Genomic DNA, 16,811 nt, shown 5'->3' on the forward strand with positions numbered 1-16,811 from the left:
AAAAAGTAAATAAGAATTTCAGGTACTGATACATGCTGTAAAGAACATGAAATAAGTGATGTAAATAAAAGTGCCTGGACATGGTAGGGACTAAGAGTATGCTTTTGGAGCCATAATGTTCATATAAAAATTGAGGCTCTACTGATCAACAGGGATATGATGCTGGGCAAATGACTCACCCTTTATGTGCCTCAGTTTTCTCATCTGTCAAATGGGGACAATGATATTGTTATTCGCATGGTTTTGTTGGATTCAATAAATTAATGTGTATACAACAGTACCTGGCACATTGTTTGTGCTTTTAAGTGTTTTCAATGACTATTTCCCTTTCTGAGTAGCTCATGTTGAGTTGAAATCTAACTATTAAGAAGAAGCTCAAGCTAATACAGATAAATTAAAGGAACTCTATGCCAAATAAAGAACCATTAGACTGAAATGCAGCTCTCTTCTTTATATTTCCACCGTACACAGTAATGAACATACATGAAGACTGAACTACAGCAGCAACTGTCGTCACCCATCTTCACACTCATCAGAGCTTTCTTCACTTGGGTCCTCTGTGCTCTCTCCTTCACTCTCACTATTGTCTTCTTCACTCTCGTCATCATCTTCCTCGAGATTCTGTGCTTTCTCTGCCACAGAAAGGAAGAGACTTGTTTAAAATATTTCTTAATATGTCTACCCTGAAACATCATAATCCTCCTTGTTTCCCCCTCCATCAAGAAGTACATAGTTTTAGAATGTGAGAACTGAGCGGAGGGTCAAAGCAGTGGTACACAGAACATATTTTTACTAGCATAAAGATGTTTGTGGATTAAAACTATATTTAAAACATTGGTATAATTTTTTTTTTTAATACTGTCAACTTCTGAAATAGAATAAGAGTAAAGTGAGATTCAGGGTAATGTAGAGGGTACAGACTTTGCTGGGAACCGTGGGATAATCCTTTCAGTTCCTGGGGTACTGTTCCCTCTTCAGCAGGAACTGTTCCCTCTGGGGACTCTGTCAGTGCCCAATACTGTCTGCCCAGGGAGCCTGCTCTGTTTGGGCAGTTCCACCCCACAGAGGAAATGGAGTCAGCTTGACCATCTATAGAGGAAAAGCCGGTTTCATGAAACCATCTGAGATAATCATTTCGCCTTTTCTTAACCACTTCCTGAGGAGGTATTTTGCCAGTTTCCTGGGATAATGGATTTTTAAATAGTGACTGATCATGATTCTGTGAGAAAGAAGGAATTTCAATTTTTAAATTTACCCATCAGCAGCATTTCTTCAATCAGTGAGAAAAACTCCTTGGCCTCAGGATTTTCTGGTTCATAGATTAGGACTGCAAATGGACAACAGAATGTGTGTTATTAACATTCTAAGTGTTTCAGCAAACAGCCTCTTGAGTGTGAGATTGAAACTGTCTATCAGTTAAGTGAAAATGCACAAAGCAAAAACACCAACAATTATATCACAGGAACATCTAAGTGCAAACAGAGAAAATGCTCTACTTATCTTAGGTACTTTGCAAGGGAAATAATCCTCATTATATTTTCTACCACCTGTCCAAAAAAATGCAATCTCCATCACTATGAGACATCCCTCAAAGGCGTTAGCCATGCTGTTTCTTGACTATAATCATTCCCCAAACAAGGTACAAATCCTGTAATACATGGAGACTTTGCCAATGACACCCAGTCATCACCTACTGAACAGTATTCTCACCACTTCTGTCCTAGAAGCCAGAAAGCTTTATACCTTTTGTTTCAGAGTTTTCTAGACTAGTTAACTTATTTTTTCAGATCCTGCTCTACAGATCTCTCTCTGCTGTCTTCTTACCTGCCTTCAGGCGTATTCATAATTCTGCATTATCCATTGAGTGCTGTGACTTCTGTGTAATATCTTGGTGGCCCCCAGGGGGCACCGAAACATCAAGTGTGCTATTCGCCTGGCTAAAAGTGAGACTTGTGGGATGGTTCAACTGGGCCCCAGTGGCTCAGAGGACCTCACCCCATATGACTTCCATCCTGACACACTAAACCAATGTCTTTATTTTCTAATCCACTAACATAACAATGTACCGTCAATCTGGGTCAGCATGAGTGTGTGCCTGCTCAGAATCTGCTTTTAAGGATTCTATGGGTATTTATACATCTTTTAAGGCTTTAATAAAAGTGACTTTTTACACATTTTAACTTGAACTAAAACATGCTTATCATTAGCAGTCTAAATCTTTCTCTGAGGTTAAGCCTCCTCCTAGAGCAGAGTTTCTCCAACTTGCTCTTTGAGACACTAGTTTCTTAAGATGTTAATATGTATGTGGGAAACTAGGTTAAATGAAGTTAATCAAAGCTTACAGTAAGGAGCAACTGCAGGATTTTACATAGCCATTAACATGCTCAGAACTAGCATGTATCTTACAGAGAAGAGAATATGGTTTCCCTAATTTGTTATTCCCATGGAATCCTTCTTGGTGAAATATTTATTAAGCAATCTTGAACTAATATTCCCTGGAACACAACTTAGAAAATTTCATGCTGGAGTTAGGATTATTCCTTGGGAATGGAGTATGAGATCAGCTATTTTCATGGTTTAACAAAAACTGCTGGCAGCTGTCAATTTTCAGAGGGAAAGTATCTGCTTTGAAATTCAGCCCTACAATATCCATACCAGTGGTGGTGGGTTAGTTGCTAAGTCATGTCCAACTCTTGTGATCCCAACTCTTGTGATCAATAACAAACACTACTGATCACATTAGGATATCTGATGAATAAAGGAGATAATACAGACAAAGTACTTAGTTTAGTTCTTGCTGCATGGTAAGTACTGAATAAATGTTGACTATCAGTTTTCCTGGAGTGACTCTGGGCCTGGAGAAAGGCTTGGTTCCTTCCTAAGCGTGCAGCCGACGCTTCCTTCTAACTGAAGGGCTGGGGCAGGGTGCTGGGGCTGGGGGTGGGGCAAGCTCTGAGTTCCACGGGGCTCTAGGGCCCTCAGATGGCAGGTGATTTTAGGGTAGACAAGACGCTGGTCTTGTTCACTGTTGCAGCTCTAAGAGAGTACTTGACAGAGCGGGAGACCTCAAAACATTAAAAAAAAACAATGGAATAAATGAATATAGATGACTGGGTAGGAAGCAGTCTTTTATGCCTTGATAAAATTATACCCCAAGAAAGGGTGATTTAGTTTACTCACAAAGAAATAGAAAAGTTTACAGAAACTCTCTTCTGTATCTGAAGCTACGTCTGTTTTTGTGTTAGATGCATAATGATGAGAACCATTTTGGTTTTCAGGCCATTATTCTTAAACATTTACAATTATTATGATTGATGAAATAGGTCTTCCAGGCTTACACGTTATTTTTGTAGAATCTCAGACTGCCTGTGAGCAAAAGCACTGGCACCCTGAGATGACTCGGCTGCAAGTAAAGAGACCAAGAAATGGGAAGACTGACAGAAAATCTCTCAGTCAGTCATGAGATGAACTAAGAAAAGTACCTGGTATTCCTGACTTTCAGTCTCATTTAAAAACCACTTTTACAAGCCTTCACCAGAAAAAGTTTTAGAAGAGCAGATAAAAAAGAAACCATTTACACCTGGGATGCAGGGTGGGAAGCCCTGCACCCAAGTAAAGATACAAACGAGCACACCTTGATTGGACGGCAAGGAAATATACCAGGAACTGGAGGCTATTCAAGAGAGCGAATTTGTAAGACACCTCTGAAGGGACAAAGATGTATTACTTCATATAAATTAGTTGCCTTAGATACAAATAAAAATATATATTGGTCAATTTATAGGAGACATTTCAATCCGATTGATTCATAAAAGCACCTCTTTTTCAAGTCTCCGCCTGCTTGACCAGAAATATAAACTTATTATTCAAATGAAGAAATGGAAATATAGCAAGAAATCACAGGCTCTCAAGTCAGACTTGGGATCTAGCTTTACCACTGGGAAGCTGTGTGACTTTGGGTAAAGCAATTCTCCAGGCTACCTTCACTTTCCTCATTAGTAAAATAGGGTTAATCCTATCTGCTCCACATAACTGCTATAAGAATTAAAAACTGTATGCAAGAATGTTCCCATAGTAGGTGCTCAATACATATATATATAAATACATAAAAAGTAAATACATAATCTATGTTTACATGAGTAAATTTATAAATATATGGATATATATATAGAGAGAAAAAGGTGGATTGTTCTGTGGAAAAGTTTAGAAGATGGGGGAACAAAAGAGACAAAAGAATATCTATTGCTGTAGAGAACAGACTTGTTACCAAGGGGGAGGAGGGTGAGGGAGGGATAGGATGGGAGTTTGGGGTTAGTAGATGCAAACTATTATATATAAAATGGATAAACAACAAAGTCCTAGTGTATAGCACAGGGGACAATATTCAACATCCTGTGATAAATTTTAGAAAATAATATCTATGCTGTAAGAATTTATAGATAATATTTTTGGGCGCATGCTAGATGAAAAAAAATTGTTCTATTGCTTTGAACACAGAGAGGGACTTTAGGCAGCCCTCAGCCAGCATTCCTACTGGCATCAAAGAAATAGCACTTTGTTTTCCCTGAGACAGTCTACAACTCTGCCTTCTGCCTTCAATCTGCCTGGCTTTGCAAAACCTGGGCTTCTCTCATTTCACATCCTTGACTGGCAATCTGTGTCAGGGGTAGCCAATCTTACTTTGCACTCCCTGTGCTCTACCCCCATTCTCTGGGCCCTTTTGCCCACATTTCCCTCTTCTTCCTCTTGGGAGCAATTCTTTTTCATCTGGCTCCCTGGAAAATGGTGCCTGTCTTAGGACCCTCCATCCATCCTTTCCTAGAATTTAACCCTCAGTTGTAGAGGCACCACTATTTGCCATGGGTAGAAAAGAGTAAACAGTATTACTGGATGAGTCAGTCAGTAAGGGTGCAGACCACACCAAACCACGTCTGATGTCAACCCCAGAAGGGTTTAGAGCACTTTAGAAGGTGTGGTCTGATTTCTGCTTTCTCTCCAGCTCCCAGCATAATGTCTGGTACAGAGTTAGTGCTCAATGTATATTGGCTGGAAGAAAGGAAGGGAGGGAGTTTTTAAAGGAATATAATCCCATTAAGGTAGATCAGTTTGAATTTTTTCATCCTTATTTACCTGGCACCTAATGAGTGTGCATTGCCTTTTATTGAGGCCCACAAGCATTTTATTGAGCACCTGCTGTTTACAGTGCGGGGCTAACAGCCAAGACTCACTGACAAATGTGGTGATGTCAGTGTCTATATTTTGTAAGCTTTAGCCAGAGGCTTTTCTAAAATAACTGATAGGTATAAAAACAAAAATAATATATACATTTTCTATATATAATTAGACTCCACAAGAAAAACTCACGAGAATTGGGAGCTAGAGCTAGAGCATCACTCCTTTCTGTACCGGCCACACAGAGAAGAAAGGCAGTTGTGGGAAAAGGAGGCTTGGGTTCCAGCTCCAGCTGTGTCACTTGCTCCCTGAGCAGGGCTACACATGCTGCTTAACCTTCTCTCTGCTTCTGTTTCATTACTTATAAAAAGGGAGGACTGGACATGATTCTCTAAGGATTCCTTCTGATTGGAAATTCTATGTTTGTGGGCCACCAAAAATAGTTTTGATCAAACTATTTTATTTGATAGTTCTAAAGGTCAAAAGTGCTTGAAAGGATTATGATTCTCTAAGGATTCCTTCTGATTGGAAATTCTATGTTTGTGGGCCACCAAAAATAGTTTTGATCAAACTATTTTATTTGATAGTTCTAAAGGTCAAAAGTGCTTGAAAGGATTAAACAAGGCAAATTATTCTGGATATAAAATAGGTAGTGTTAATGTATTCAAGAAATCGATTTTAAAAATTAGCTTAGTACTTAGGAAGTACTGTATCCACAGTGGGGACTCTGTGAGGCAAGGAAGAGTAGACCCCACGTCCCTACACCACATTGTCACTAAAAGATTTCAACCATAAAACAGGTCTACAATAGTTAATATTTCAAGACCTGTCATTAATAAAGTTTAATAGTAGAATTGGCATTTTCTCCTTTAAGACTAATGAAGAGAAAAAGATGGGTAAAATAGTTGAAAAGACTATGGATTTTGACAGAGACCTGGAATCTAACCACTAGTTGGACTTTCTAAAATTGGAAAATGAAATCCTTGAAATGAAGAATTCACTGTATAGTTTTAACAGCACACTGGACACAGCAAAAGATAGGATAAATTAACTCAAAAACAGGTCAACAGAAAATATACAAGCTAAAGCATAGGAATAAAAGGAAATGGAAAAAACAGAGTATAAGACACATGTGGGACACCAAGGAAAAAAATCTAATTTGTGTGTAACTGGAGACCCAGGAATAGAAGAGAGGGAGAGAATATGGCAGAAGTAATTTTTGAAAATTAATGGCCAAGAAATCCTCAAAGCTGATGAAAACATCAACCCACAGAGTTAAGAAACTCAGCAAATCTCCCAAACTTCTCTTTGCTTAAATACAAACAAAAACCACCACCATTTTGAACATCGAATCAAACTACTAAAACTCAGATAGAAAAGTAAGGTTGTTCATATCATTTATCTACTCAAAAGTATCTGGTGGTTTCTCTGCTCACTCAGAGAGAAAGCCAAGGTCCTTAAGCTGTGGTAAGATGCTCTGCAGTCTGCATGGTCCCTGACCTGTAAGCTCTCTGACCTCATCTCCTATCACACATCCCCTGGCTTAATCTGCTCCGGTTCTGCTGCCTTTCTTGCTGTTCCCAGTCAGGTACACTCATCTATTGGATATTTGCTATTAGTCCTGCCTGGAATACACTTTCTTCAGATGACAGGACTCATTTCCACAACTTTTTCACGGGTTTGCTCTAGTCTTCCAGTGAGCCTTGCTGGACCATCTTACTTAAAACTGCTTTGCTTCCTCCCAGTACTTTCTACTCCTTCTTCCCTTTTCCTCCATAGCACCTGTTATCTATGACATGCTAATTATATGTTTGTTGTCTGACACTAGATTAAGTGTGGGATTATTGGCCCAGTGCCTAAATAGCAGCACTGGCACACAATTTTTTAAATTTTTATTAAGGTTTCCCCAGTGGCTCAGTGGTAAAGAATCCACTTGCAATTCAGAAACACAGGAGACGTGGGTTCGATCCCTGGGTCAGGAAGATCCCCTGGAGGAGGAAATGGCAACCCACTACAGTATTCGCGCCTGAAAAATTCCACGGACAGAGGAGCCTGGCAGGTAGGTAACTCAAATATTTGTGGAATAACTGCATGCTAAGGAAGGCTTGTGAAGTCACTTTAGTCGTGTCCGACTCTTTGTGACTCCATGGACTGTAACCCACCAGGCTCCTCCGTCCATGGGTTACAGTCCATGGGGTCTCAGAGTTGGACACGACTGAGCGGCTTCACTTCTTCACTTCTAAGGAAGGCTTTTTTTTACTACATGACACTTCTTTGAAACTAAAGGCATATGTTACTAACCCATTGTCATGAAGCTAATGATGTTGACATACCTTCTAATGGCGTCCTTGTCAGTTTATCCCACGCAAAGTTACTCTGGAATTCTAATTTAAATTAGTCCTTATACCAGTTTTTACTATCAAGGATTCGCCAAGACACTATGAGGGAATTCACTAGCTGTATGGTAACCAAACCATCTTATATATTAGGGAATGTATTTAGAAACAAAGAGAAGACTGGGAAAAGAGAATTATTTTGTACTTACTCATCTGACATAATTTTTTTGCCAAATGGTAGTCGTGGCCCATTTCTGCTCTCAGGAACTGGAAAACATTAAGAAATTCTTCAGCTATGCAGTTTTACAGAGAATTTAAATGTCAGTTATAAACTCCCTAGAAAATATTCTATTAATGATTAACTATTTTGCTTTTAATTTTACACATGTTTTTCCAGGAGTGAGTCTGTAATCGTCAGTGAAGAATATTTAAGCACTTCTAGTGGCAGGGCCACAGAGTAAGCATCTCACCTCTGTTTTACTGCAGCCACACTGTGCACACACTACCGAACAATCTCCCTCCCTCCCCCACCCTTCAGCCTGTCACAGAGCCCCTGTTTGAGTTTCCTGAGTCATAGAGCAAATTCCCATTGGCTATCTGTTTTACATATAGTATTGTACATTTCTATGTTACTCTCTCAATACATCTCCCCTTCACCCTCCTCTCCTCCCACCTTGTCCATAGGTCTGTTCTCTATGTCTATTTCTCCACTGCTACCCTGAAAATAAATTCATCAGTGCCATCTCTTCAGATTCCATATGTGTCAGTATACGATATTTATATTTCTCTGACTTCTTCACTCTGTATAACGGGCTCTAGTTTTGTTCACCTCATTAGAACATATTCAAATGTGTTCTTTTTATGGCTGAGTAGTATTCCATTGTGTGTATGTACCACAGCTTCATTATCCATTCATCTGCTGACGGACATCTAGGTTGCTTCCATGTTCTAGCTACTGTAAATAGTGCTGCAGTGAACACTGGGGTACATGTGTCTTTTTCAGTTTTTATTTCCTCAAGGTATAAGCCTAGGAGTGGGATTGCTGGGTCATACGGTGGTTTTATTCCCAGCTTTTTTTAAGGAGTCTCTCCATACCGTCTTCCATAGTGGCTGGATCAGTTTACATTCCCACCAGCAATGCAAGAGTGTTCCCTTTTCTCCACACCCTCTCCAGCATTTATTATTTGTAGACTTTTTGATGATGGCCATTCTGACTGGCGTGAGGTAGGTTCTCACTGTAGTTTTGATTTTGATTTCTCTGATACTGAGTGATGTTGAGCATCTTTTCATGTGCTTGTTAGCCATCTGTATATCTTCTTTGGAGAAATGTCTCTTTGGGTCCCTTTCCCACTTTGGTTGTTTGCTTTTCTGGTATTGAGTTGTATAAACTGCTTATATATTTTGGAAATTAATTATTTATCAGTTGTTTCCCTTGCTAGCATTTTCTCCCATTCTGAGGGTTGTCTTTTCACCTTGTTTGTGGTTTCCTTTGCTGTGCAAAAGCTTTTAAGTTTAATTAGGTTCCACTTGTTTATTTTTGTTTTTATTTCCATTACTCTAGAAGGTGGGTCATAGAAGATCTTGCTTTATGTCATTGAGTGTTCTATGTTCTTTGTTCTTTGTTCTATGTTCATTGAGTGTCTGCCTATGTTCTTCTCTAACAGTTTAATAGTTTCTGGTCTTACATTTAGGTCTAACCCATTTTGAGTTTATCTTTGTGTATGGCGTTTGGTAGTGATGTAATTTCATTCTTTTGCATGGAGCTGTCCAGTTTTCCCAGCACCACTTATTGAAGAGGCTGTTTTTGCCACATTGTATATTCTTGCCTCCTTTGTCAAAAATAAGGTACCCATAGGTGTGTGTGTGTTTATCTCTGGAATCTCTATCTCATTCCATTGGTCTGTATTTCTGTTTTTGTAACACATATTTTTCTATGTGTTATAAATTTTTTCCTTATTAATTGGGGTATAGTTGCTTTACAATGTTGTGTTAATTTCTGCTATACAACAAACCGAATCAGTTATAGGTATACATATGTCCTCTTCCTCTTGGACCTCCCTCCACCTCTTCATCCCATCCCTCTAGGTCACCATAGAGCACCAAGCTGAGCTCTGTGTGGTATACAGTAGGTTCCCACTAGCCATCTATTTCATGCGTGGTAGTATGTACATGTCAATTCCAGCCTCCCAATTCATCCCAACCCTCTTTCCTCACCCTGTGCCCACATGTCCATTCTCTGCATCTCTATTCCTGCCCTGCAAATAGGTTCACTTGTTGTATGTAGGAAATTTAAAATGCTAAATAAACACATCCTGTCCCCAGTTAAACAGCATCTGTATTTTTACCATCCAGAGAATTTTTTTCTAGATAATTTTAGTTATTTTGGGGGCTGTGCTGGGTCTTTGTTGCTCCACGAGCTTTTCTCTGGTTGTAGTGAATGGAGGCTACTGTCTAGCTGCAGTGTGCAGGCTTCTCATTGCGATCGCTCCTCTTGTTGGCTGGTCACAGGCTCTAGAGAGCGCAGGCTTCAGTAGTTGTGGCGTGTGGGCTAAGTAATTGAGGCCCATGGACTCTAGAGCACAGGCTCAATAACTGTGGGGCACGGGCTTAGCTGCTCTATGGCATGTGGGGTCTTCCTGGACCAGGGACTGAACCTGTGTCTCCTCCAATAGCAGGTGGCTTCCTTATCACTGAGCCACCAGGGAAGCCTACAGAGATGTTTGTTTTAAACATCTCCATGTACATCATTTTAGTTTTTTTTTTCCATAAAGGAACACATATATACTTACAAAAACTAAGATTATTCAGTAACTTTAAAAAAAAATATACCACATATCATGATCATCCTCTCCCCATGGAATTAAACATTATTACATATTTTTTACTTACTTAGGCTCCACAATTGACTAATCTTCCATTATTATTTGGATAGCTTTTATTAAAAAAAGAACAGTACACTTGGGGGACTGTTCTTGCTTATATGTGACATTCTGAACCATTTGCATGTACACTAGGCTTACATGTAGGAATTCATTTGGTAAACAAATCAAGAAGGCAATCCTGGCATAGGAAACAGCATTGGCAAAACATAGGAAACAGCAAAAGCATGGAGGCCTGAAACGTCACATGTAAAAATTGCTCACAAATGTTTACTGATAATTCTATGGAGAACAAGACAGTTTTACTCACATGTTGTGGTATCAGTCTAACTTTTATTAATATCACACAACTTCATGTATACAGTAAGAACTTGATAACAGTGCATTTTCACTTCCCCCCTTCTCATCCTTTGTATTATCGTTGTCACATGTTTTACTTGTACATAGTGGGTCCCTCGCTTATCTGGGCTATAATTATACATGTGTTAGACCACCCAACAGTCTCCCCAAAGTCTCTGATGTTCCTTTTTTTCCCTATGTATTTTGAGAAATTTCTAAGGCTATGTGTTCAAGTTCATGGTTTCTTCTCTGTTGTTATACTCGGTTAAGTCCATCTCCCTCCACTCCCTCTCCCTTCTTACACCCTCGGTATGTGTGTGATACACACATCCAGTGCTATTTCCTACGCCAGGAGTGCCATTTTGTTTACCAAATGAGTTCCTACATGTCCCTCTTCCTTTAAGTTTCTAAGATTCCGTTCTTGTCTCTTCCTCTTAATCCTTCCTTTACCTCCTTGTTTCTCCTGCTTCATTTCTCAATTAGTCCCTTTATCCTCCCTGTTCCCAGAGAATTTTATGAACATCTCTACTGGCAATATTATAAATTGCATTAGATAACATAATAAGTGTTTGTTAGTTCTCAAGGGTAAAGACATGTCTTTCTTATCTATCTCTAAATATCCCAAGTAACTAGCATGGTACCCAGTAAGTAGAAAGTTTTTCTAAAAGAGGTCCTTGAAGAGTTTTATGCCGAAACTTCTCTTATTCCTGTTTCTGACTTTACCAGAATAATCTGAGTCACTGCCAGAATATTCTCTCATCTCTACCCTCATCATAGTAACAAAGATGAGTAACCAGGTAAGCATCTGTGTGTGGGCAAGGATATTTTAACTATTTTTTTAGTCTTCAAGGCTATATACTATTTAGCTACTTTAATATTTTTGAGTTATAGAAGCAAAACTTACTTCTGTCATTAACTCTAACGGGGCATGAGTATCCTTATTCGGGTTGCTGTCTTCCTCCTTATCTTCATCACTGGTATCCTCACCATCATCATCTGTTGATTCAGATAACTTATCATTGATATCCTCAGGGCAATGTTCATTATTTTTCTCCTGCTCTGCAATGACTACATTTTTGCTCATTTCACCTAAAACAATATACATAATTTAGTAAATATTGCAACGTATTCATGAATTTATAATGGTCACTCCTAAATTACAATGTAGCAGGTGCTCATGTTACCATGTGTTCTCCTGTCCTGGACTTTTTTTTTTCATGACTAAACAGCACTGCAATAAACTTACCTGATTTCCATTTCCCAAAAAAAGGTAATAAAACTGCTGAGTGAAAGAGGAAAAAATACAAACTGATAATACTGAGCTGCTGTTAATGTTAATTGTTTGGTGATTGAAACTGTAATAAATGGAAACAGTTTTGTTTATAAAGAATATAATTTCAAGAAAAAATTAATTCTCTTTTATCCATAGAAATATATTTCTTAAATTGTTCTTATAGGAATATAAATGTAAAATAAAGACTAAAAGTAAGACTAGAGAGGCTGAAAAGTAATTCTTCTTAGGCAGATAGTCACTGTGCAGATACTTGAGAATAAAACTGTCCCTCTCCCTGGACACACACACACACACACACACTAATTAGATATATGTGAAGTATTCTAGATATGACCAGAGGCTATATAACATTATTAATGGTTTTTCTTAATGTCAAGTCATAGATGACTGAAAAATAAAACATAAGCACTACTTTGACTACCCATTCAATGTGTGGCACTATACTGAGCCCCACGAACACTAAAATGGACAGTCACTGATCTCAGGGTACTCACTCACACTCTAACTGGGGAGTCAGAAACATAATGGATAACTGTAAAACTATATGGCAGTCCAGTGATAAAGATGTATACCAGGTACATGAGAGAACACAGGAAGAGAGCAGAGACCCATTCTGGTCTGAATGGATCAGTTTTTCCAAGGAGAGAGGACAGCATGAACCAGTACAAAAAGAATGCGTGCAGAGCAACACTTTGATGTGTTTATTATGGGTCAAAGTTCAGGCTGAAATGGTGACAGATGTGGCCAGAGGGGTACAAGCTGGATAATAGATTCTTGCGGGCCAGTAGTCTTGGAATTAGAACTTTAAGAATGAAGGGGCTAGTCATAAAAGGTTTAAGTAGGGAAACAAGTATGATCAATTTTTAATTTCTAGAACTCTTGGAGGGCAGGGTAGAAACTGTATTTGGGGGCAGACCAAAAAAATAAAGACAAAAAGAGCAGAGGGAGAGGTGGCTAGGAAAAAAAAACAACCACCTTTAAAAAGTCCAGGTAACATTCTGGAAGGGGAGTGAGATGGGGAAACCATAACATCTTTCAGTCTTCTGTCATAACCCTCAGAAAGGCTGTGACAAAATGAAACACCTTCACATTTTCTCAAGGCTTATAGGTGTCAGAGATGTTTGAAGATTCCAGGATTCAGTATAGATTCACAGCAGTAACTTTACTGAATAAAACTGTGGAAGAGGAAACTTGCGGATTCCCACCTCTTACTTTGTTTCCTTATTTTGCATTCAGAGGCCCTATGGGCGGTTAAAAACCAGCTCTAAATGAATTCTAATAATGGGAATTTTCTAAGCAGGTTTTAGACTGCATTTACTGACAACTCACAATAGCACTTGCTGTTTGACTACAAATATGCCAAAAGACAGCAAAAGCTAGAAAATATTATTCTCAGGAACAAAAGCCAAAAACGGACACGATGGTTGTGTATATAAGTGTGTATGTCTTGCTCTTCATCTAAATTGGGGAGACAATCTTACATATTGGTTAAGAAGAAAATCTGTTTCCTGAAGTTCATTAACTAATTAAATTGTGCTTTTTCTTAGAAAATACATGTTGACTTAGGGTAAAGGATCATGAGATCTCTACCCTTTAAATCAACAGTTGCTTGTATATGAAGGGTTACTGGAGTACTTATACTATTTCTGGAGAAGGCAATGGCACCCCACTCCAGTACTCTTGCCTGGAAAATCCCAGGACGGAGGAGCCTGTTAGGCTGCAATCCATGGGGTCGCTAAGAGTCGGACCCGGCTGAGCGACTTCACTTTCACTTTTCACTTTCATGCACTGGAGAAGGAAATGGCAACCCACTCCAGTGTTCTTGCCTGGAGAATCCCAGGGACGGGGGAGCCTGGTGGGCTGCCGTCTATGGGGTCGCATAGAGTTGGACACGACTAAAGTGCCTTAGCATAGCATATACTGTTTTTGCTCATTTTCTATAAGTTGAAATATTTGAAAAGAAAACATTTTTTAAAAAGTCCAGGTGAAAAAGATGGTTGATAGTACACTGTTAAAACAGGGATAAAGGAGGAGAGATATTAGAGAAATATTTAAGAGGTAAAATCTCCATGGCAGACGTTTTGCAAATTTTAGTAATTCTTATAACACTGTATCCATTTTGCCATATGAAAGTAAGCTATACTATTTACTTAGTATCTTTTTTTAATCGACCTTTTTAACTTAGAAATTTTGCTAGATCATAACAATTATCGGGGGAACTTCCCTGGCTGTTCAGTGGTTAAGATTCCATACTGCCAATGCAGAGGGCACAGGCTGGAACCCTGGTCAGAAAACTAAGATCCTACATGTCATGCAGTATGACCAAAAGATAACAAGCAAATAAAAAATTTTACAAATGTACCCCAAATTGACAGAGGTATTAATAAAAGACATAACAATCACAGCAAATATTATATCAGTACTCTTCTGAATACTACATATTAAATTATATAATTCTGTCAACATCTCAATGAGGTGTGTACTGTTTTTATCCCATTTGTAGATGAAACTGAGAGACAGGAGACAGGTTAAATAACTCACCCAACTTAACACCACTAATTAAGGTAGATCTGGGAGTCAGTTTGGCTCCAGAGTCCACATCCTTAACCACGTTCTTATTTTTTTTCTAATACACATTAAAATATACTACTATTGTAAAAAGTTTACCCTGTGTTTCCTAAAATTATCTCTTTGGGAAACACTATTGAGCTTGCCAACTCTTTCGCTCTGTAGATGAATTTCACAGTTTCAACCTGAACTTGTGCTACATCATCCCCTGCTTTTAGAATTCTGAGTGTGTGGGAAGTCTTGTGAGATGTCTTCTTTGATGGGAGTGTGGCCATGAGCTCCTTTAAACATGTAGAAACACTGGTCTTGGAAGAAAATAAGGAAATCCAGGAAAGGTTGACAGAAGACAATGTTAAGAAAAATCAGGCTTTCCCCTCTCCAAAGAAAAAGTTGGGAAAACTCCTCATTCTAAGCAAAAGATAACGTCCTCAAAAGAGATACCCAGAGTGTGATGCCTGGGCTATTCAGGCCATCTACCTGTTTCCTTTACAGTCTCCGTCGGCTCACAGCCACTCTAACCTTACAGCGTGTACCCAGCCAATTCACGGACTCAACACGCTGGTGTCATCAGAGGTGGTCATAATAGGGAATTAAGAACTTCATGTGATGTCACAGGGACTCATTGAATTCACAAACACTGAGGATCATGAGAGGCTCCCTGATCCCCAGATGGAAGGTAGTCCTCCCGCTGCCATTTACGTTACAGTGCCCAGCCCGACCTGTCTTTGTCTTGTTCGTATTATTATTATTTAATAGTTGGCTATCTATGTGAACCTTATAGGGGCAAGCGTCTTTCCTATTTGATAACTATTGTACCCACAGCTTCTAAACAAGTGTCTGGCACTCAGTAAACCACTGTTGAATGACTGGAACTTGTTATTGCTTTCATAGGTATTTCAATCCATTCTAAACTTTAATATTTTATAGTTATCATTTTATGTAATATACACCCCTGGATCACACCTGACTGCATATCAGAATCATCCCATGAGTTTGAAAAATTACTGATTCCTAAGACTTGCCCCAGACTTACAAGTTGTCAACATCCCAAAGGTCCTAAAGAAGGAAGGCTGAAATAGAAGCTACGGTTACTCAAATAAAATAAATGTTATTACCTGTGCTTGCTTTTAAGAAGGAAGATGACCATAGCTTAGATTGTAGATTTGTTTCTATTTGTTTGTTTGAAATACTCTTTGAAGATATTCTATTTTTAGTGTTATTTGAAGAGATTTTATTTTCAATATTTTTTGAAGAGACTTCCTTCCTAGATGTTAAAGTATATAGTTAAAAAATACTTTTCTAGGTTACAATTCTGTTAAAGGTTCTATATGGGTTCATATACAAACGCACATTTAATATAAAAATACAGTATATCAATGATAGCTAAAATGCAATATCTTCTTTGTGGAAAAGCATTAAAAATAAGTTTTACTAATGTTTAAAATTCTGTTTCTACCAGCCATTTGTCATTGTGTAATGATTCTTAGAATCTTTTCAGAGTTAACATAGAACATATAAGCAATCCATTATATGAATGTCCCTGGCATATCATTATGATATGGTGAAATAAAACTATTTAAGGAATACTAGACTTTGGGTTTTTTTTTTCAAGTCAGTTCTCACCACTGTTAAATGCTAATATTAACCCTTTGAGTCTGATGCTAGTATTAACCCTTGCTCACAATATGAAGTAGCCTGTTTTTTTATTAAGTGACTAAAATAAAGATGGGTTAATTTTCTCTTTTAGCCTTTAAGCCTGAAACCTTACGTCAACAGATAATGTATTGAGACAGGATTTTTGTGTGGTACACTGACAGGTACCCATGCTGGTGGGAAAACAACCTCATGTTCATTTTTTGTGGTCTTAAGATCATTTTAGTATGTCTCCTTTACTGAGTTTAAAAAATTCAACTTTAGTTTGCATGACCAGATATAAAAAGATGTAAAGTATTATTTTTTCCCCTAAAGTTATGATGGCTCTGTTTTATCCCCATTGAAATATGACTCTATAACATTAGTATTCAAGTTTGTGGTTTTGTACAGTGATTTAGCAAATAGGCTGAACAGCTTCTTACATTCCTAATACTATGGTGGGAATAGAACCTTTACATTCCCAGTATATGCTGCTAGAGCAAAACCCCTCTCTGGTGATGAAAAATGCACAGCAAAGAAGATTTACAGATTTACAGTTGTTCTTCTTCTGCCCTCCTTGATTTTCTAATT

The 16,811-nt window shown here is 38.4% G+C and overlaps 1 protein-coding gene across 9 annotated transcripts in view; it reads right to left on the minus strand.

Annotated features, from left to right (window-relative positions):
• Positions 1-436: 436 nt before the first annotated feature.
• ERICH2 (glutamate rich 2) overlaps positions 437-16,811 on the minus strand; it is a 39,861-nt gene continuing 23,486 nt past the window's right edge. For 4 of the 9 annotated variants that reach the window (XM_061435553.1, XM_061435576.1, XM_061435561.1 and 1 more), the window contains 4 exons: positions 11,631-11,815; positions 7,718-7,775; positions 1,256-1,327; positions 437-632 (listed from right to left, as the gene is read on the minus strand). In XM_061435553.1, the coding sequence (XP_061291537.1) occupies positions 514-632; positions 1,256-1,327; positions 7,718-7,775; positions 11,631-11,815 (434 nt within the window). In that variant the 3' untranslated portion in view covers positions 437-513. Of the gene's footprint in view, positions 633-1,255; positions 1,328-7,717; positions 7,776-11,630; positions 11,816-15,065; positions 15,172-15,703; positions 15,853-16,811 lie in introns of those variants that run through there. The other 5 variants (XM_061435548.1, XM_061435558.1, XM_061435556.1 and 2 more) reach the window with 3 other exon arrangements.

This window comes from Bos javanicus, chromosome 2, assembly GCF_032452875.1.
Source record: "Bos javanicus breed banteng chromosome 2, ARS-OSU_banteng_1.0, whole genome shotgun sequence".
Taxonomy (NCBI): Eukaryota; Metazoa; Chordata; class Mammalia; order Artiodactyla; family Bovidae; genus Bos; species Bos javanicus.